The sequence below is a fragment of the Homarus americanus genome, unplaced genomic scaffold, assembly GCF_018991925.1.
Source record: "Homarus americanus isolate GMGI-L3 unplaced genomic scaffold, GMGI_Hamer_2.0 scaffold10135, whole genome shotgun sequence".
NCBI classification, from domain to species: Eukaryota; Metazoa; Arthropoda; class Malacostraca; order Decapoda; family Nephropidae; genus Homarus; species Homarus americanus.
In genome coordinates, this window is record NW_024756215.1 from 95,541 (window position 1) to 119,634 (window position 24,094).

Consider the following 24,094-nt stretch of genomic DNA (forward strand, 5'->3'; position numbering starts at 1 on the left):
GAAAAAAAAACTTTATTCAATCTGTGCACTGGATCACAAAGTAGTGATCAGTGTTCCTATTTCAAACACTTTTTTCATCACCATAACATACTAATGCAAGAAGGAAAAAAGTAAAACAATGAAATATGTTTCTATATATCCCATTAAGTAAAGAAATCCAGCTTTTGATGAATTCTTTTGCAAATTTTGTATGAAGTAAATATTTATTGGTTTTCAGTTATCTTCCACCTTGAATAAAGTGACTTAGGTAAAAAATCTGTAAGTACTGTACACCAGCAAACAACAGTGGCATTAACAACTCAATGAGCCAAAAACAAGCACACAACACATAACGGTATCCTACCATTTAATAATATGACTAAGATTAACAGCAGTACCCCTCATGGGTTTCTTGTTTAAATCTGCAGTTAAAGTATCCCGTGTATGCATAGCACCATACAGTATAATATATCCTACATTTACAGCAAGCTGAAAATGTAAAATTATGCTCAATATTTTGATTATTGGCCCATTGTTAATGCTTTTCCATAGTTATAAAGGATGAACCATAAAAAGCCTTTCAGATTACAACAACAGCCACTTACATCTTACAAAGACATACAGTACTGTACTAAGTATTTTCTTCTTGGAACCTATGATTTTTTTTTATTCATTCCAAAAGATATAATGTGCATTGTCCCATACTATCCATAAGCCAAGAAATCTAGTCAAAACCATTAATACCCAAAAGCAGACTAAATTATTTAAAACTGAGGTTCTTAGAATATGAAATTATAGAGATTTAAGAATCTTTTTCCTTTCTTTTTCCATCAATATTGTCTAATGGCAAATTTTTTATCCTTTGACAATCTGTGCAGCTCTGGTCTTTCCTGTATTAATTATGTCAATGTTTTCAAGACAGAAATGATCAGCTGCAAACTTGTGCTGAATATATGGCTCAACAGAAGGCCCAACTGAAAGAGTTTAAGGCAAAACCAGCTTTTTTGTGTCAATCAATCAGATCACTAGTTTTGATAAAACATTCTTTGATGTTTAAGTAGAGGAAGTTTATGAATAATAGGCTGACAAGGACCTCAGCTGTTGATGTATCAGGAAATATGATTTTGTCAATCAATTTTGCTACTGAACCTGGACAGCTTCTATCTTCAAAACCTTGGCACAGTTATTCCAGGTACAACCAAAGCTGAAGAAGTTATTGAGAGACCAGTATTCCCATGTAAAACTACAAATGATTTTACAGTGCTGAGGGGAAAAATCCAAGGCCAAGGCTTCTGATCTTGCCAGTTTCTGATATCTGTGAATCCTAGTTGTCTGAAACACAGGTCCTATTTGTGGGCATTTTTGTTATTTTTTTTTTTTTTTAATTTACAAGGCTGTGTTTCCTAAGGATGTAACTTGCATACTCAAGAGAACATTTCCTTTATCCTAGGCATAAACATGAGGGTAATCACCTGAGCACAAATAGAGATCAACACTACCAAACCTCTATGGTTTAAGGAAGACTAGGATCAAATGTAGTGTTCTCTGTATCCATCCTACTTAAGAAAAAAGTAAGACTGCTTTACTGTTGAAACATTATCTATTTTAATGATCAATAATTTTAATCAGAATGCCATTCCACAGCCTACTCACCTGTATTCTTTCCTACAATAGTTCTTACAGAATAATTTCCAAATACTGTACAGTTACTTCAGTTTTGCACATTCATCTACTTCAGTCCCTCCTTTACTGTTAACCAAATTTAAGTTCCCTTTTGTATATATAAAAACAAGGCTAGATCATGTATGCTACCTCCCAAATCTTCACTGGGTGGTGACAGTGACAAGCCTAGGGCCTTGACAAAAAATTAGGTGAATAAAAATTGGCTACAGTATGTGTATACCAAAACTATAAAACCAAACCCACCTGGCTGCAAGCTCCAAATCTTATTTAAATGTGTAGGGAGAAGTCCATGGTGCTCCCACTTTAACATCATAAAACCAATAAATTGTCCTGATAAATTTTATTCATAGAGCAAGAAAAATAAGAGTGCCTGACAAAACTGTGAAATTATAACACTGATGATTTTCTTGATGTTCTTCCTGTTCAGCATTACAACTGACAACCCACAATTATAAAAATCAAGCTATGGGATGAAATTTATCAAAAGAGAAAGTTACTATTATTAAAGCTATAATATATATATATATATATATATATATATATATATATATATATATATATATATATATATATATATATATATATATATATATACACACACACACACACACATATATATATATATATATATATATATATATATATATATATATATATATATATATATATATACACAATTCTCCGAATTTACTAAATAATGAAAAGAGGCAAGGCAGTGATATTTAGAACAGTTCTAGCAGGACATCACCATCACCCAGTACAGTAATGTTACATAGAATGAAAGACTTAAAAACTTTGATAAAGTTCTTTAAGTGTTTTGTTTTTTTATAATTTATAAACTATTTCATATTTATAAGTTATATTTACATTTACATTTTAATATAAAAACGAGTTAAAATCTAAGTTTCAAATCCTACTTATAAACAAAAGGAAGCAATTCAGCAACTAGTGAGACACTTGGGGTTACCTTTATGAAACCCTTCCACCTTGTCAATTACTTGAAATGTCTATCCAGTACACAATATTTCACAATTCTTTGGCCCACACAAATGTAATCTCCAAACATTATGTATACTAGTTTGTAAAACTTTACACCGACCTATAAAGTTTTTTCTTGTGTTCTTATTTGGCTAGTTCCCTTTTGTATCAATAAACCTGTCTATGTAGTACCTCAATTACCATATATACCCCCATCAAATATGGCAAAACAAAAACAAAAAATTGTGAAAGCTCACTTATGATAAAAAAAAAGTGACCAGTTAAAGAGTGCAAGTGAAATAATATGTTTAAACCAACTGAGAAACATAGGCATTTTAATTTCACTCTTTCCGTTGTACAATACAGTAAACAAAATCTTAAGCCAATCTTCCTCCTATGACCTCTAACATTCCCAATATTGTGGGGTTAGTGAAAATCTTTAACAAATAATTCATATCCAATAGAGGGCAAGTCTAATTTACAGCCCCCAATAGGGAAGTTTACAAGATTTTATCTTAAAGTACAGTACATTATCCCCATAAAAGATATATATAAAGCAAACAAGGAAAAACTTTGACAAACTTTTTAAAATTAGGTTACCTACTGACTTCAAGCAAAAAAAAATGAAGACAGGGAACTTCAAAAAGCTTTTGCATAGGTAATGCGTTACAATAAAGGTCTGTGGTGACAGGACTAACCAATCTTAGTCATGCTATCAAGATCCACCTGTATTGACTGAAAATATCAGAGAAAACCTTACCATTCAACTTTTCACCTGGACAATGTGTAGATAATGATCCCATGTGAATTGTCTCATAAAACTATTTTAATGTTTCATTCATGAAGACTTCAATGTTTGTATCCTTCATCAAATTTTTCCATCAGTTCCATTGTTTCTTATCATTCTCAGATATTGATGTTAGAACTGATATGATGTGCAGAGTTCCAGGTAGGCAATAAAAAGCATATGAGCCCAACATGCAATAATTAAAATTTGACACTAAAACAAAGAAAAATTAAAAGGATAACCCCCAAAATTTTTGAAGCTTGAAGCAAAAGTAAAACTAATATGCCTCTAGATGTATTCTGAAATATTTTGAAAAGTTCTGTAATTTTCTTTTGTTATGTTTTATTTTCCTTCAAAAGTTGATAAACAGTACACCATCATTTATGATTTTAGATAAAAAAAAAAGCATATGCTTCATTCAACACTAGCTAGAACTCTACATAAAAATGCTAATTTAGTATATCAGGGAGTACATGCCTATACAAATACATTTGTCTTGAGTTTTTTTTTATAAATTTCCTTTCAGCAGTGTGAAATTTTTTTAATGTTTTTAAGGTTCAACAACAATGTCAAGAGAGTGAAACTATACACCACAATATTAAAATCAGATATGTTGCTCTAAACATATTAACTATGGCTGCAAAGTTTGAGAGAAAGTTATAAACTGCTGCCATTTATGATGAAGTTAGAATTCATAAGCAACATGAAAATAAAAGGTTTGATGTTTGAAAGAACCTTTTATACTTCCAATGTGAATCAAAAAGAGTATATTTAGACAGTATATATATATCATGGGGGGGAAAAAGCATAAAGGAGATTCTGCGCTTGGGTAATCCCACACAGTGGGACACCATCAAATACAGAGAGAAGGAAGAAGAAGAAAAAGAAAAAAAGGCACAGCATTTTTTACCTTCATAAATTCATCTGAAGTGCAATTCATTTTCATAGTTACAAATGCTGGACACAGCATGAAAGACTTAATTTTTATACAAAGTTTCAGCCTAGCCAAGTCTGAGCAAGGAATCAGTTGCATCTAATATTTCACATATCATAATATATAATAAAAAATGGTAACATAAGGTACTTTTGCTACCTGTGCCAAGAAGTCCTTCCATCGTCCTAGCTGGATGTGGCCAGTGTCCAGAGTCTAGCTTTTAGAACAAGCAGTAGCATACAACCCATATAAACTACACCATTCTATCTGGGTTATTTACATACCAGGCTGTGAATAGCAGCCTTCTGTAGAGGCAAGAAAAGTTTTTAACACCTACATCAATGTACAAAATTCACCGTCAAACAGGCAACACACTGTACATACCTCACTCTGGAGTGAAGTCAAACATCTGGAGGAGGGTTTCATCTGTGAGTGTCAACCTTTAAGGATTTTTCAGTAAAAATTACTTAAATTATTAAAATAAGAAAGAAAACAATGCTGGAATAATGTTTCCTCTCTTAGGCCAACAATCACAGGTCTTTCCACAAATTATGAAAAAACAACTAACAAATCTAAGAATTAAGCAACATAGCTATACTCGTCTGTAGTGTTAGGGGTGCGTTCAAGATACTGTTTGTCAATTAGCAGTTCTATACACTTCTTGATCATTGGGATTTGTGGTGCAAATCTTGCTCGGGATTGGCTGATGACCTGTCGAAATAAAATTAGATTTAAGATCAAGCAAATGATCAGCAGTCACACAGCCAGTACAGAGTGACTAAAACTCTGATAACAATAAACTGTAAAGTAAATACTGTATTAAATAATTACCAAATACTTTCTGGGGCATTCAAACACAAATGAACCAATGCTAAACATCCAACCCCCCACATTTTAAAACTTTTTGATATACAGCATGCCCTTACAATTTGCGGATTTTTAATTTGCGGCCTTCGATTATTCGTGGATGACACCCTGGATGTGCCCATGAATGTCTGCAGGTAGTTTTAAAAAGTTGGCGGCATTTTCACGGCCTGGACGGGGAGCCTGTGAGTTTTATGGCGTCCTGCAAGGTGTCTCTCTTGTCCCAGGTGGCTGGGCCACGTCCACTCACTCCACCACAGTGACAGTCTGGGTCAAACACTTGTCCATTTTGAGCGTGTGCTGCTCTGTTCTCTTAACAACTGTCCTCCTTGTGCTTGTAATGACTTCCAAATGCCCTCAATCACCTTCATCCAGCCACAGGAAGGTGCCCAAATAAGTGAAGAGAGAAAAGGTCATGGATGTCTCCCATACGTATGCCTGGCAACGGGAGTGGAGAAGGGGAGTGAGTGACTGCTAGTTAGCTCATTGTTTGCAATTGTAACTCTCCTTGCTCCCTACCGTATTACACTGGATTTACTGTTATTATTAGTGTTTTTAATAGAATAATGTTTCATAGTGATTAACCATGGCATTGTAACTAGGCAATGTAACCACCAGGCTACTGGGCCAAGCTGTGAGGTGTTATGGTTTTTTCAACTTGTATTTTTTGGGTAAGTATACGTAACTTTCTTCATTTATTTTTACTCGGTTACAGGCACACACCATCCTACATGCATATTGTGAAGAAAGTACAGTATTGCACCACAATTACCAACATTCTTCATGTTGGGTTGGCTAGTTGGCTACAAAAGAAATTCTGTAGGTTTGATCTACATATCGACCCAACTGGAGCCGAGATGCCATTCGTTCTAGAGACAGTAATTTTTACGAGGAAAAAATTGCCACATGGCAACCCAGCCAACCCAACTTTAATAACAAAGCATGGAGTTGACTTGAGGGTAGACTCTCACATTTTTTCTACATTTGTTTCTGATTGTATATATGTATTGTATTGTATGTATGTGTCTGTGTAGACACACACACATAAAATACATACAAATAAATAATAAAGGGAAAATCCTCTCACAAATAATCAGAAACAAATGTATTAAAAATATTGAGTCTCAAGTCCAATCCGTACTTTGTTATTAATAAAGCCCGGAGTCAACTAGAGGGTAGATTCAACACTATTAATATGTTTGTTTCTGATTATTTGTGAAAGGATTTTCCCATTATTATTATTATTTGTACAGGAGGCCTCCCAAATTCGTGGATTTTTATTTTGCGGTCCTCTATTATTTGTGGATGACACTCTGGATGTACCCAAGAATGTCTGTGGGTAGTTTTAAAGTTGCCGGCATTTTCGTGGCTGGGACAGGGAGCCATTCATTCCAGAGACAGTAATTTCCATTACCTGTATTGTAAATACCGTATATCTCGGCTTATAAGACGGAATTTGAACATTAAAAAAATCTGCCCAAAGTTAGGGGGTCGTCTTAATCACCAAGTATAAAATTCTTAACTCTTAAATATTGTGGTTTAGTGTGTCAAGAGTGGTGATGGAAACATCGCAAGCCACTCACAAGGTCCTACCACTAATTATTTTATACTGAAACTTACGTTTGGCAAGCTGGATTCAAATTAAGATTACCGGTATATTAAAATAATAAAAATGTATTATAAACCTGTCTAACATACCGTGAAAGAACATTATACCCCTGTAATAAACACAGCTATCATCACACACCCCTCCCCACGCCCCCCCCCCATTTGCCAGTGAGGAGACAAGAAAGGAAAAGTGACCGCGAGATTGGGCTATTTTTAGCCATGGAGGTGGTCAGTAATGCATATCGGTATATTTACTGACAATAATACTTATCTCCTATAAATAATTAATTTAAAATTTAATTTTTTACAAGGAATATTCAGAAAATGACTGCATTAATTCTTAAAACTACCGACAGTTAAATACAGATGCTTAAGTGACGTCACTAGTGTTTACACTACACCAGCTGGTAACATTTGATGCCATTACTTGAAGTGAATTGGCCTTATTTTAAGTAACTAACCATAAATAAATACAAAAAGTAAAAAAAAGATCAAAAGTGAGAAATAATATACTGTATGTATGTTGTGTTGTCAAAGTTAGAGGAACAATTGAAACTGCAATTGTGTGTGAATGAGGCAGAAAGTCAGGTCAGCGCTGAACCTGGGACTTGGTCACAATTTTCGTGATGCCATATGGCAGCAGGATCTACCATTAGACAACACATTATGCTTCCAATATCTTCCCAGGCGGTAGTATCTACCTGTTTGGTAGCTGCCTACTACCTACACAATTTTTAGTAATATTACTTTGATACATGATAAATTAGACAAACACTGAAAATAAACATCAAATTTAATTACCAAGACTCTTCCCATTGGCAGCTGTAAGAGGGGGAGATGGGCTATTTTTATCCTGTCTTTGTGTCTGAAGTGGCCAGTAATACCATATATTTACTGATCATAATACTTATCTCCTATAAATAATTAATTTAAATTTTATTTTTTACATAGAATATTCAGTAAATGACTTTTAAATAAATAAACAAATAATTTGGTAAATCTATTTCAAGTACAGTGACCCCTCGTTTAACGAACACCTCGATTAACGTAATTTCGATTAACGAACTGCCTTCCATAAGGATCTTCAATTCGGTTAACGAAAAAAAATTAGGTTAATGAAGTTCTTACGAACCGACCTCAACATGTTTTCGCTTGCACTGACCGGGCAACCAGCTTTAGTATCAGTCCGCCAATACATTAATCGGTTCTAGGGCTTAAATTCCTTACTATTTTAGTAAATATCAAGAAGTTTATACTATTCAATAATTTTAAAAGTTTAATATTCAATTTTTTAGTCATTTTAACAATTATTGAACATAATTGAAGGTAAAGTGACTAGTTTAATGCGCGGCATCCAGCCTCTTAACACAGCAAACAGGCGTTAGTCTCTCTCTGTTTTCACTGGAGGTAACATCTTGCTTGAGTCTCTCTTCATCTAAACGCTTTTTTCTGTGTTTCCAAGCAAATTATTGGTCATTTTGAAATATATTTTATATATTGACAATATATAATGCAGTGCAGTTTTGATTTAAAGAAAATAATCTTGAATTACACCAAAGAGCTAAAATTTTATGGGTGAAATGGCGCCATGGGGTGACTTCTCTTCCACCCCAATGCCTTCTCTTCTTCCTTCTCCTCCACCCCCATTCTAAATCCCATCATCATCATCATCATCCAGGAGCATTCTACATACACACTTCAAAGTAAGTGAACTTTTCTACCATTTTTGTTGAATTTAGGAAATTTTCGGTGAGCTGGAACCAATTACCCAAAAACCCATTGAAACAATGGTTTCGGTTAACGAACTTTTCGGTTAACGAACGACCTTCTGGAACGGATTGAGTTCGTTAACGGAGGGGTCACTGTAAATGGAAAATAAGGAAACAAATGTTATTTACCAAGACCCTTCCCTCTGGCTCAGGGTGAGATGGAGGGGAGATAAAGAAGGCTATTTATAGCCCGTCTTTGTGTCTGAAGTGACCAGTACCCTAATGCACCATAAATAATTCATTTAACATTTATTTTTTGCACATATATTTTGTTGTATATATATATATATATATATATATATATATATATATATATATATATATATATATATATATATATATATATATATATATATATATATATATATATATATATATATATATATATATATGTTTGTGTAATAAATGTATGTAGTAAGTATGTACCGTAATCTTTTTTCACTCAAATCCTAATGAAACACCACAATTAGAATACGGTGGTAGCTGTTGTATAAACAGTGGGAACACAGTCCCACCACCGAGACGAGGGAACACTCCAACCACCGATCGTCTCGTGTGAAGCAAGCGTATGAATTAAAGAAAATACTTGCAGTGTGTTTAATATGTTACAGTATACAGTATTACCCCGCCTAACGCGGTTTCACTTAACGCGTTTTTTCATATACGCGGTGCCTCGCCAGAAGCGAACTTTCACTTAACACGGATTTTTTCCACATATACGCGGTGAGTGTCCGGCTCGAGACGCTATTTTTAGATTTGCCCCACCCCCCACCCACAACCCTGCCTGACTGCCTGTTTTAGCTCATATAATTCATACAAATTACCCAGCCAGAATATAATTTACATTGCTGGAATTCTTACAATATGATGATCATTTTGAATATAAACATCATAGATTTTGCATTAGACATACAAATTTTAGATATAATGTTTATTCTGAGTAAATATGTTATTTTTTGTGCAAAATATATGACATTTGTATTCAAAATATTCCTGGTCTTACAAGGAATCCAGCAATGTCAATTATATTATCCGAACTTTAATCTGAGGTATTATTTTATACAAAATGTTAAAATTTATTTTTTTCACCCAACCTTTCTCTTGAAGGGAGGATTGGTGGGTGGTGGGGGGGAGGGTTGGGACTGTCCATGCGGTTGGAAGAGGGGGGGAGGCAAGGTGGGGTACTTTGATTGACAGATAGTGTCCTGAAGAATATTTTTTTTTTTATTAACTGAAGATATTTGCTTTAGCTCATAAAATTCATACAAATTACCCGGCCAGAATATAATTTACATTGCTGGAATTCTTACAATTTGGTGATCATTTTGAATATAAACATCATAAATTTTGCATTAGACTTACAAATTTTAGATAAAATGTTTTCTCTGAGTAAATATGTTATCTTTTGTGCAAAATATATGACATTTATATTCAAAACATTCCTGGTCTTACAAGGAATCCAGCAATGTCAATTGTATTATCCTAACTTTAGTTTGAGTTATTATTTATTAAAATTTAGTGGTTTTCCCCCAAAAATTTCTCAGAGAGGGAAGAGCCAGCAGTGTAGTGTGAGAAGAGGGGGAGGGAGTTGAGTCCATTATTTGAATGGACATTAACTTGGCGACTGTATTTCTCTATTTCTCTTAAGTATTAATTGTGTGCATGTACCATCATAAAATTAAGATGTTATTTTTACTACAACATAGTTATGTGTCGTCAAAAAGTGGAGTTTGGGGGTCGGGCCGGTTTCTATTGGAATTAATCCCATATGTTCTGTTGTTCACTTAACGCGGTACCCTCTGGGTTTTATTGACCGCGTTAAGTGGGGTACAACTGTATTATAAATAAATAAATAAATAAACAAATAAATCGGTAAATCCATTTCAAGTAAATGGAAAAATTTTACTCGACACCGACATTAGTTCCAGTTTCTGGTAAATAGCAGACGCTTCAGTGACGTCACTAGTGTTTACACTACACCAGCGGGTAACATTTGATGACATTGCTTGAAGTGAATTGGCCTTATTTTAAAAAACCAAGGATGGTTGGTAAAGGACTACTGAGTCAGTGGGTAAGTGTCACATTTGGGGTACTGGTCTTATACAGCGAATAGAGCTCAAAAGCTACTTTTTAAATGGAAATTTGGGGGGGGCCGTCTTATGCACCCCGACGCCTTATAGGCCGAGATATACGGTATTCACAAATGTAGCAATTCGAGGCCATTTTGAGACCCAAACCCCTGTGAATTATAAGAGCATGCTGTATAAGGTTATTTTAGATCATGAGTTCACCAACCTATTTTTGGCTTACTATGATTAATGAGTCATGAGATAAAGAGGTCAGTAAAATCAAGGTCAAGATCATGGAACATGTCAAGGCTCTTATTGGTCCCTTTGGGCAAGGCCATTGTAGGTTGAGAGTAAAGTAAGTTTAGGGTATTATATGTTAAGAGGGGCAGTGTAAGTTAGGAGTAGGTCAAGGGTAGTACAAGCTGAGAGCAAAGAAGGCCAAGAGTACAAGCATCCCACAGGTTACGGAAGGTACGAATCCTTGAAAATTTGTCCGTAACGTGAAATTTCATCACGCAAAACCAATTTTCCCATTGACTTCCATTATATAATTGGAGATGCTTTCCCAAGGAAATATTTTTGGCAAAATGGCATAATACAAGCACATTTAGGAATGAAAATATATTTTTTAACACATACAATTATTATTTTATGATATACATGTAATATGATAATAAATATACAAAACACTTTAATTTAACTTAACACAAACGATGTTGAGTGCTACATTAGGTGAGGTGGTGAGGTAAGGTGGTGCAATCGGAGTTACTGAAAGGGAGAAGGAGGTGCACTACTGGCTCCTGCCTCGCCCTGTACAGTATTGTAGCAACCACCAAGAAATCTACACGAAATACAGTAAAGTGTATAATTTCTGTGAATTTTTTTCCTAATAGTATTGAAACAAAAATTTACCCAATTTCCGTAAGGGAGAATTTTTTGTCCGTGTCCCGAATTTACTGGTCATAATTTACAAAATCCGTAGGAGCGAATTTCCATAACCCGGGGGATGCCTGTAGTGATGGTTGAGGGCACTGTTCTTTCTTTATCAAAAATAGAACAATAATTTTAAATTAAACCTGGATCAGACTGTGCTCCTGTGATCAACTTTCTCACTCTGGGCTGTATTTCTTGAGATCATTACAATGATTCTTACTGATCCAGTTGTCTTATGTCAATCTAAACATTCCCCCCAATGCTCTTCACATGTGTATGAGAATATTCTCCACCTTCTTCTCGGGTTTCTAATAAAGATTAACACAAACTTTGCACCCCTATTGTCTCATCTTAATCACTATACTGTACACCAATAATTCATATTGAATAAATGACATCACTTATGTAGCATTAACTGGGTTTTTTTTTAATGTGCACACTATCGGCTGAAGTTAAAATTAAAGGAAGAATTAGAGTAATATAATTTTTCACCAAATTTAAAGTGCCAAAAATGAATGGTACCTAGTAGTCTGTATTTACTGACAATGCCTAAATGGCCATTTTTCTTAAATAAACTGAAAGATCACGGAGTCTGTTGCTTTATATTCTATAAAAACAACTAAGCTTTAGTAAAGGTAATTTTTTTTCTAATTCTTCATATTTCTTAAAAGCCTTTGAAGTAATGAAACTTTGCTGATTTCACAAATAAACAGGTTTAATGGTCTACATCCAATAAGTAATACTATGGTCTTGGCTTCCTCCATGATCTGACCTTGACCCTGATACTACTATCACATGAACTGTTAATTATGATTCAGTGCACTATAAATGAAATAAGTGGTTTCATGGCTAATAATGACCATGTACACCATAATAATTAAAATCTAAGAAAGTAAGGTGTTGATTTGTTGATTCCATTGGATCATATATGCTAGAATAAACCTTGTTTTCCAGCCCACTATTTTTATTAGAGAAACTACATTTCATAGCTAGATGTTGAAAATAGAACTTAAATCATAATATTCATGTCCTCTATATATCTAAGAATCTAAGTACCTACCTGCAATATCTGAAACATTTGCAAAGAAAAATATTTAGATACTTTTATTATCCTTTGCAATGCATTACATTAATCCTCTCGCACATGATGATGCGATTCGCATAATTTTTGTGATAAAACCAACTTTACCGGTGACGCAAATTGAGTCACCAAGCTTAAAAAAAAAATCGCCAAAAATTAAGTTTTCAACAGAATTGTATCATATTTTGATGGGTCATAGTAGCAAGTATGTTCTATCTAATTAACTAATTGGCAATCTCGAGGCTAGGTATACAACCTCGTTATACTGACAATGTCTCGAAAAGTCTCTGAAGAGGATGATTTTTTACTTACATGAATTTTATCAGTGCCATTCTCTTCATTATAGTGTTGGCTACAAGATGCAATATAATTTATATCGTCATAAAACATAGGCACAAAAATAATCAAAACAGATAAAAAAATAAATAAATACCATTTGATATTCAGTTGTTTGCTATTTTCTCAAAAACTATTGGTCATATCAGAAATCTGATTACTGCATTGGAAAGCTCATAAACTTCTGCTTCTAGTAGTGTATAGTACTTACACAGTTGACTCAGACAAATTTGAGCTAGGGGGTATATTAGAAGTGACGAAAAATAGCCATATACAGCCATATACTCGCATAGCATGCCCTGACAATTTGCAGATTTTTAATTCGCGGTCCTCTATTATTCAAGGATGACACCCCGGATGTACCCAAGAATGTCTGCGGGTAGTTTTAAAGTCCGGCATTTCGTGGCTGGGACAGGGAGCCATTCATTTTAGACAGTAATTTCTTTTACCTGTACAGTCAGTCCCCGACTTACAACGGGGTAAGGGACCGACGACCAGGTCGTAAGTCGAAAATGCAAAAATAATACATAGAAAATCTAAAATGGGTGTCTTTTTCTTCTCAGCACCACGAGAACTCTCACTTTTACGCTTGCCAGCCATTTTAAAGGGAATTACAAACGAAAATTTTGTCAGTACACAGCGCGATCACTAACGTTGGGACTCAAAAATACGTAATTTGACAAATTTTTTGTACAACTGTGGCAGTCCTATGGCCGGGTGGTCGTAAGTCGAGTAGGTCATAAGTCGAGGAGTACCTGTATTGTATTGTATACAGTGGTCCCTCGGTTAACGAACACAATCCGTTCCAGCAGGTTGCTCGTTAACCGAAAAATTCGTTAACCGAAACCATTGTTTCAATGGGTTTTGGGGTAATTGGTTCCAGCTCACCGAAAATTGCCTAAACTCAACAAAAATGGTAGAAAAGTTCACTTACTTTGAGGTGTGTATGTAGAAGGCTCCTGGATGATGATGATGATGATGGGAATTAGAATGGGGGTGGAAGAGAAGGAAGAAGAGAAGGCATTGGGGTGGAAGAGAAGTCACCCCATGGCGCCATTTCACCCATAAAATTTTAGCTCTCTGGTGTAATTCAAGATTATTTTCTTTAAATCAACACTGCACTGCATTATATATTGTCAATATATAAAATATATTTCAAAATGACCAATAATTTGCTTGGAAACACAGAAAAAAAGCATTTAGTTGAAGAGAGACTCAAGCAAGATGTTACCTCCAGTAAAAACAGAGAGAGACTAACGCCTGTTTGCTGTGTTAAGAGGCTGGATGCCGCGCATTAAATTAGTCACTTTACCTTCAATTATGTTCAATAATTGTTAAAATGACTAAAAAATTGAATACTGTATTAAACTTTTAAAATTATTGAATAGTATAAACTTCTTGATATTTACTAAAATAGTAAGGAATTTAAGCCCTAGAACAGATTAATGTATTGGCGGACTAATACTAAAGCTGGTTGACCGGCCAGTGCAAGCGAAAACATGTTGAGGTCAGTTCGTAAGAAATTCGTTAACCGAATTTAAGAATCTTATGGGAGGCAGTTCGTTAACCGAAATTTCGTTAACCGAGGCATTCGTTAACCGAGGGACCACTGTATATGTGTGTGTGTGTGTGTTGAAACACACACACACACATTTATAAAATACAGGTAAAAGAAATAATTGTCATAAGGGCAAACACATAAAGGGAATATACATTTCTTTGCACACAAGTAAAAATGTAACCACCCCCCCCCCCCCGTAAGCAAATGTTATTCACGGATTTGATTATTCGTGGCCATTTTGAGACCCAAACCGCCATGAATTATAAGGGCATGCTGTACAGTACTTGAATTATTATATTTTTTTTCCTTATGTTGCAGAGCAATCAGTTACGAAAGATATATGGAACTGGAAAACTTTAAGAGTTTTATCTCATGCGCAAGAGGGTTAATAAGCACAGGATACAACTTATAGAAACACTTTGCAATTTGTAATGTTAATTTACATTCAATGAGACACCATTATTTTCTTGATTTGTAATCAGTGTGAATCCAGTTTAAGAATAGTAAGAAAGATTAATAAAACCATCAAAAGAAATATTCCCATTCAAGTTGCAAAAGACCCTTCAGGAACAAACCCGGTCCAAAAAATTTTAATTGCAGGTTTTCAGATGAAACTACATTTTGTCACTGTGGACATCTTTACAATACAGTGATCCCTCGGTTAATGAACGCCTCGGTTAACGAATTACTTTCCATAAGAATCTTCAATTCGGTTAACAAAATTTTTACGAAATCATGTCAAAATGTTTTCGCTTGCTCACCAGCTGGAATATTAGTCCGCCAATACAGTAATCGGTTCTAGGGCTTAAATTCTTTCCCATTTGAGTAAATATCAAGAAGGTTGCACTATTCAATAATTGTCCAAGTTTTATATAAATTTTTTTAGTCATTTTAACAATTATTTAACATAATTGCAGTACAGGAAACTAGTTTTTGGTGCGCCAATCAGCCACTTGACTCATCCACAAAGGCGTCAGTTTGTATCTCTGGTCAGTGGAGGTAACATCTTGCTTGTGGCTCTCTTGAACATAACTATTTTTACATTTTTACAGTACAATTATTGGTCATTCTGAAATTTATTTTACATATTGACAATATGCTGTATAGTGCAGTGCAGTGTTGATTTAAAGAAAATACAGTAATCTTGAATTACACCTAGAGAACTTAAAATATTATAGGTGAAATGACAGCATGAAGCATGGGGTGATTTCTCTTCCACCCCCACTTCCTTCTCTTCTCCCTTCTCCTCCACTCCCACTTCTAATTCCCATCATCATCATCAACCAGGAGCCTTCTACATCACACCTCAAAGTAAGTGTACTTTACTGCATTTATTTTTACTTTGTATGTAATTTTTGGTGAGCTGGAACCAAGTACCCAAAATCCCATTGAAACAATGGTTTCGGTTAACGAACGACCTTCTGGAACGAATTTTGTTCGTTAACCGAGGGACCACTGTATAAAGAAATACTCTCTTAATTTTCTAGGAAAGGCAGGGGAGCAAAAAGAATAAATACCCAAAGCAGGACATTCATACTATAAACAAACTGTGATCTTCAAGGATGTAAAAAATTTCTAATAGTACTAACCTCTTGAATAAGCATGGTGTGTTTGAGCAGTTTCCGTGCTTTCATTATCCTAACTATTGCTGCTTGAAGGTATAGTTTACGATCCTCCTCAACCGCTGAATGAGTCTGCTCTGCTTCATGTTGCTGCTCCTTCTGTGGCGCCACACTGATCTTGAATTTGGTTCGTTTATTACTGTAATCGGTGTTGAGACGCACAACTGTGTCATCCTGGAGATTCTGCACAGAAAAAAGGATACAAGAGCCTGATCTACTATATGTAAGTCAATGCAAAGGATAGAAAATGAAGATATAAAAACATTGACACAAAGATTATGTTGCTGGAACTTTCATCTAAAAAAATTAGTCATTCCTCTGAAGCTATCTGTTGAATTGTACATGCTTATTCACAATATACTGAACAAATCTTATAACCAAACAGACTTATTTAGTACTTATGCTGGTAGACTGTTGTGTACAGGAAACTATAATGCCACCTTACCTCAGCATCTGTCAAGAGAAGCTTGCTGTCTAACAGTGATTGTAGGAACTTTGTGAATTGCTCTTCATTGAGGTGGGTGTGTGTCTGAAGTTCGCTGCATGTAAGGCTATCCACCTGGGAAAAATATAATATTCTAGTGACTAAACATAATTCCAATGTAAAATAAAAAAAAATTAAGGACTGATCCTGAAATCCTGTCTTATGGCAGAGCCTAGAACACCAATCCAAACAAAAGGAGCCAACCCTGAACAAACTTTCCTGTGGAATTGGTGAAACAAAATTAGAATTGGATGATTATTTGTTATTACAGTACAGTATTATAAAGGGATCTATGGAAGGCTAAACACCTATAGAAAAGATCCAACTAAAAACATTCCCAGACAGAGAATCTACCTTGACAATCAGCTTCCATGCAATAAGGACTGATGTAATGAAGCAGGAAAACTTGTAATACAGTCAACCCTCGCTTTACGCGGTTTCACTTAACGTGTTTCCACGTTTATGCGGTATCTTGCCGAACACGGAATGCTCACTTTCCGCGTTGTGTGCACCCCTTTACGCGGAGAGCGGCTGGCGGTCCTCTTGCGCCGCGCCATTTTTGGATCCAAACCTCCCGTCATCTCTCCCGCCATCCGCCATGTTGTGTAAGCGGCGCGAGTAGGTTGCGCAGTGTATGTCTTTGTTGCGTTATCGGTGACGCCATATGACGTAGCGGACTGTGATTGGGCAAAGCATCCTTACCTCCCTCCCCGCTAGCTGTGATTGGTTTAATGTACTATGACGTGACCCGCCGCGGGAGCGTTCAAGCCCCTTGACCTACCCGCGTCAGTTACACCCCTCCCGGCTACACCGTGTATATCGGTATCCATTGTTCCATAAGAATGGCTTCCACCGGACCACCACCACCACCACCACCACATAGAAACCTTGCATTACCTGGATCCAGCCGCCCTAAGCCAAAGAAGACACGACGTTCCTTAAGCTACGAAATCAAATATAAGATCATACAAGAGTTGGAGAAAGGAACAAGACAGGTTGATCTCGCGCGCCAGCATGGTGTTAACGAATCAACTATCAGGACAATTAAGAAGGATGCAGCCAAGATAAAGGAGCACATGAACATCACAAAGTCTACAGGTGCTTCTATGATCAAGTATTGCCACAACCAGGTGCTTCTCAAGATGGAAAAATTACTTGTGAGCTACTTGGTGCGTCAGGCGCGACGGAACATGGCGGTGGACACGCTCTCAGTTAAGGAGTACACACGTGAACTGTATGCTGCAGTGTCACGAAAGATGGGAATTACAGAGCCCAAACCCTTTAATGCTTCCTCTGGGTGGTTACAGAGGTTTAAGAAGAGGAACAAGATCACCAATATCAACATTGGTGGTGAAGAAGCTAGTGCTGACCGTGTTGAGGCTAGGGAATTTCCTCCGTTTTTACGTGAGATTATGGAGGAAGGACAGTACACCAACGACCAGGTGTTTAACATGGACGAATCTGGTCTTTTTTGGAAAAAGCTACCTTCCAAGACCTTCGTTGTGAAGAATGCCAGCAAGTGTCGGGGCCGGAAGTTGCAGAAGGAACGCATCACCGTCCTGTTTACCACCAATGCCTCCGGTACCTGTAAGCTTAAGTTATCGGTGATCCACACAGCACGCAAGCCGCACGCCTACAAGAGCATGGACATGACCAAGCTAAATGTCCACTGGCTGACCGCATGTAAGGCGTGGATGTTCTCTACTCTGTCCCTCTCCTGGTTTGATGACTGTTTTGTTCCCAATGTGAAGAAATTCTGTGAGCAACAGAATGTGCCATTCAAGATTTTGTTGCTGCTGGACAACGCACCAGGACACTCGCCCCTACTGTTAGATAGTCACCCCAATGTAAAAGTGGTCTTCCTTCCTCCCAACACTACGTCTATAATACAGCCCATGGACCAAGAAATGATCTGTAATGTAAAAGCTGCATTCTCTGCTAAAAAATTCAAGCTCCTGAACGACTACACCAAGGAAGAGTTGCGTAACCTGAGTGACACCAACACCGATAGCAAGAGCGAAGACGATGAGGATCAACAGTTGGCAGAGCAAGAAGTACTTTTGAAACAATTTTGGAGAACATTCAACGTCAAGAAGGCTGTGGACTTCTTGGTGGAGGAATGGGATCAGCTGTCTGTAGCAACTGTTCGTTACGCATGGAGACATGTGTTGCAAGGTATTCTGGGTGTTAGGCAGAGTAAATCTGTGACTGGTGAGGTTCAGACTGTTGCAGTGGCAAAGGACCTTGCCAGAGAAGCTGGGCAGTGTTACAGCTGCAGGCTTCTCTGAGAACACCAACGACGACATCCTGGAGGTGATAAGGGATCCTGATGTGACTACCGACGAGATGGTAGATGATGATGACGTCAGTGAAGAGGCAGGTGGTTCGTCATCCCAAGAAGAACGCCACTTATCCCATAGTAATGTAAGGGGTGCCATCGAGTGTATTGAGAAAGTCAAGCTCCTCCTTTCCGATGACCCTGACGCTAACAGGTATGAAATCTTCACTACCCAGCTGTTGCAGACTATGGAGCCCTACATCAAGGTTTATCACGACAACATAAACACCAGCCGTCAGCAAAGCATAACAAGAGTTCTTTGCCCGCAACCCACCACAGCCAGCCCAAGCCAGTGATAGTGACAGAGGCAGAGACAGTGATGATGACTTTGAGGGATTTGTCAGGGAGGCAATAGTAAGTGTGGATGACACCGATGAAGACTCACCTGAGGGCCAGTAGCCTGCCCTCTGTCTCGGAACCAGCCTCCATTCCCCTACGCCGACCCATCTCTTCTACTAACGTAAGTGTTAACCCCAACCTTGTTTTTTTCTAACCTAACCTTCAGTATATTATTCTCTTATTGATTGTTCCCTTCTATATTATGTGTGTGTGAATACCATCATAAAGTTAAGACGTTATTTTTAGTAAAACGTACGTACTGTGTCGGGAAAAAGTGGAGTTTGGGGGTCGGCCCAGTCTCTATTTCAATTAATCCCATATGTTATGTTGTTCACTTTACGCGTTTCTCACTTTACGTGGGCCGCCGTGGGTTCAATTAACCGCGTAGAGTGAGGGTTCACTGTACAGTAATTTGAAAAAAAAATAAATAAAAAATAAAATATTTCATTAAGGAAAAGATTAAGAGGAACTCTTGATAAACAAATTGGTTAGGTTCCTAAAAAATTAATTCGTTAAAGTAAATTTTTGAACAGTAAATCCTCGACAACCACGTATTCTGGGTATCCACGGTTTTTACTCAATACCATTTTATCAACCACGGCAATGAATTTTCAGTACAGTGTCTGCGGATTAATGTGGCATCTTTATCAATCTGCAGTCTAATTTATTCCTCCTGCATGTGACAAGAATATAAAAAAAAAATTTAATAAAATTAGGTACAGTATATCTAACCGAAAACACAACTTGAAAAATAACAATAACACAGCGTGGCCTTGTAGGGAGAAGGCTAGGGGGATGTAGCAAAGTACAAGGACTGTTTAACTTAGTGACCAGCCATGTCCACACATACACACCCATGCTCTTCATTTTACCTATTTTATAGCAATATGACATCTTCAAGGAGATATACAGTAAGTCCTCACTTAATGTCGGGGTTACGTTCTTGAAAATGCGATATTAAGCGAACAACGTTAAGCGGATCAATTTTCCCCATAAGAAATATATAAAATACGGGAGTTACGTTCCTGAGCCTCCCTTTGTCCCATGAAAAAAGTTACATATACAGAAAATCATTGCCATTTCTATAGAGAATAGTATATAGAACTACAGTACTAAGTTTGTATTGGTACTCACCGATGGGTGGGGGTAGTAGAGCGAATGTGTGGTGGGTAGTGGAACGAAGGAGGAGGATGGCGGGAGCGGAGAAGGAGGGTGGGAGCAAAGGAAGTCGGGAGAGGAGGAGGGTGGCAAGTCACTGAGACTCTGCGGCTGCCTCCTCCTGCTCTGACTGGGGTTCCCCCGCCGCTGCTTGCTCCTCCTCCGTTGTTGGCGGGAATGTCTTGGCAGCAACCGTATATGAACTGGCAGCTTCACCAGTCATCTTTACTGTATGTTGGGGAAGTTATACCGATGCTTAAATTGTTGAAACCATCCTTGGCTGGCTGTAAAGGTCTTTTCCTTCGATCCTTCACCTTCTATTTCCTTCATGTCACCAAAGAAGGATCTGGCCTTATGCAGGATAACCATAAGGCTCACAGGGGCATTCCGTTGATTCTGGTCCTCCAACCACATTGCTAGCATCTTTTCCACCTTCTCTATCACAGTGCCTCTAGTACAAGTCATCTTAGCAGCACTCAGAGAAAAACCACTTCCAGCACTAACCTTAATCTTGTCAGCATTGGTCCGGATAGTACACACCGTTGTGGGGGTTAGACCAAGCACAGCGGTTATGTCCACAGCAAGTTCCCCTTTTTCAAATCGGGTTAATACATCCATTTTCATAGCAAGGGTAATGGTCTTACGTTGCCTCTTCACTGCACTAGCATCAGTAGCACTTGATGGGCGCTTGGAAGCCATTTCGAGTGATTAAAGTATAGTTTTAAAGCAAAAGCACTTAAGCACACGCGAATGATGTGAAGTCGTAACAGAGACTGGCTTGGCGTCACTTGGGGACGCTGTGACGTTCCGCGAGTGAAGGCAGCACGCTGAGCAGAGAGAGCGTAGCATGGCCAGACAAGAGCGGGTGATGCACCGTAGAAAGTAGTCCGTGACGACGCAAAATGAAGTACAGTATAGTCTTCATTTACGTGGTCAATTGAACCCGTGGAGGTCCGCGTAAAACGAGAAACGCGTAAACGAAATAACAGAACATACAGTATGGGATTAATTGAAATAGAGACTGGGCCGATCCCCAAACTACACTTTTTCCGACACAATAGTACGTTGTAGTAAAAATAACATCTTAATTTTATGATGGTATGCACACAATTAATATTTAAGAGAAATATCAATATTATTAGGTTTTTTAACACATACTTAGTATAGAGATGGCTGGGTACATGGGGATTGGGGTTGGTTCTGAGGCAGAGGGCAGATTATTGGCCCTCACCTGTATCACTATCCACCACAGAGGCTTGCAGGGCCTCTTTGTCAAACCCCTCAAAGTCCATATCCTCACTATCACTGACTTGGGCTGGCTGTGGTGGGTGAAGAAGTCGGTAATGTTTTGTTGACTGGGCGACCTTGTGCGCACCCTGCCCGCGCCGCTTCCAGCATAAATGATGGAATGAACCGCGTAAATAAAAATTGTCGATTTGGCAAGGTGCCGCGTAAATGACCAAGCGCGTAAACCAAATCCGCGTAAATCGAGACTATACTGTAGTATCGCATCACCAGGACATTAAACGAATTTTGGGTCTCTAAAGTTCAGCGACGTAGTACCGAAACAACGTTAAGCGGGACGATATTAAGCTATTTTATATGTATTTGACTTATATTTAATTAAATGTACAATACAGGTATTGTTTCGTAAAGAAACAGGCAACTTAGTTAGGCTTTGACGAGTATTTATCTGTGGCTGTGAAACCTATCTCCCTATTTCCCATAAGCCTTTAGTCTTGCCAACCACAGGGTTTTTCAGGAACCTAACCCCCACAGTTGGCAACGGACTACTGTACAGTACAGTGGTCCCTCGGTTAACGAACACAATTCGTTCCAGAAGGTCGTTTGTTAACCAAAACCATTGCTTCAATGGGATATTGGGTAATTGGTTCCAGCTCACAGAAAAGTGTATACAAAGTAAAGCCAGAATATAATTTACATTGTTGGAATTCTTATAAGATAGTGATTAATTTGAATATAAACAAGCTAAAATTTCCATTAGACATACAAATTTTAGATCTAATTTAAGAATTTTATTAGGGAGAGCAAAAATTTTATCTTTTGTGCAAAATATATGAAGTTTATATTCAAAATATTCGCTGTCTTGCAGGGATTAAAGCAATGCAAATTATATTATCCTAACTTTTGTCTGAGATATTATATAAAATAAACACCCTAAAGCATAAAGAAATCACCAATCTTTTGTCTGGGAACACAAGGAGGGAGGAAGCCAGCGAGCGTGGGAAGAGGGGGGGGGGAGCAGGGGGGGGAGCGGGAGGTGAGGTGACAGATAAGTGTCTGGTGAAGTATAATTTGTTTATTTACTTGAGATTTGTGTTTTTAGCTCATAAAATTCATAGAAATTACCCGGCCATAATATAATTACATTGCTTGAATTCTTATAAGATAGTGATAAATTTTAATATAATTAAGCTAAAATTTGCATTAGACATACAAATTTTAGATCTAATTTAAGAATTTTATTAGGGAGAGCAAAAATTTTATCTTTTGTACAAAATATATGAAGTTTATATTTCAAAATATTCCCTGTCTTGCAAGGATTTCAGCAATGCAAATTATATTATCCTAACTTTAGTCTGAGGTATTATTTATTTTTAAATCTGTAATCCTAGTCTTTTTCCCCAAACGTTTCTCAGGAAGGTGGAGGGTAGGGAGGGAGGGGTGACAGTGACATGTTTGACAGTTGGCGCCTGTGGTGTGAAGTATTTAATTGTTTGTTTATTTTTTTCTTTTAGATTGAGTTTTTGTTTTTTGCTTATAAAATTTAATAGAAGTGACCAGGGTGAATTTAATTTGTATTGCTGGAATTCTTATAAGATAGTGATTAGTTTGAATGTAAACATAGAAGAGATCACTGAATTGGCTGAGTACCTCCTCAGCTTATCAGCTGATGTTCAAAACAAAATGTGATTTTCATAAGGATTTCGTTAATCAAATTTTTTTTCGTTAACCGAATTGAAGATTCTTATGGAAGGTAATTCGTTAACCAAAATTTCGTTAACCGAGGGACCACTGTATAGCGAATAGAAGAATATACTGTTAAAATAGTTCAGTTTAAAAAGTATAAAAATATAAAATAAATAATAATAATAATACTGCATCATACACCAAAAACATGAAAACGGTTCACAAACAACAAAAATCTTACCTAATTAATGATAACTAGTACAAAACTACTGTAATTTACTACCTAACACATGAAAAACATTAATAAAATACCTGTACTGTATAACTTTCGTACAGTACCTTATGGGAGGGCAGTCTGGGTTTGCCACCACAAGGGGGTGAAAGAGGCTAGCTTAGTAAGGACCTTAATCAGCAAGATGAGGAGGGTTGTCAACCTCATCACTGCTGTCTGCCAAGGGCACCACAGTCACACCAGAGGTGGAAGGAGTGAAAGAAAATCCACTGGTGGAGGGAGTGGGACTGGAATTTGAAGATGCAGGAAGCGGTTTGAAGGTGGTGATGGGTCTGAAGGAGGAGGATATGGTCGGTTGTCTTGCCTTGTTCTTCAGCTGTTGTTGAATCTCAGTGTAGACTTTGATGT

At 37.1% G+C, this 24,094-nt stretch overlaps 1 protein-coding gene across 2 annotated transcripts in view; it reads right to left on the reverse strand.

Moving 5' to 3' along the window:
* Positions 1-2,453: 2,453 nt before the first annotated feature.
* LOC121856737 (cullin-2-like) overlaps positions 2,454-24,094 on the reverse strand; it is a 93,090-nt gene continuing 71,449 nt past the window's right edge. For both annotated transcript variants that reach the window (XM_042352421.1, XM_042352423.1), the window contains exons 14-16: positions 16,650-16,763; positions 16,172-16,387; positions 2,454-5,072 (exon numbers count right to left, since the gene is read on the reverse strand). In XM_042352421.1, coding sequence (XP_042208355.1) covers positions 4,941-5,072; positions 16,172-16,387; positions 16,650-16,763 — 462 coding nt within the window. In that variant the 3' untranslated portion in view covers positions 2,454-4,940. The remainder of the gene's footprint in view (positions 5,073-16,171; positions 16,388-16,649; positions 16,764-24,094) is intronic.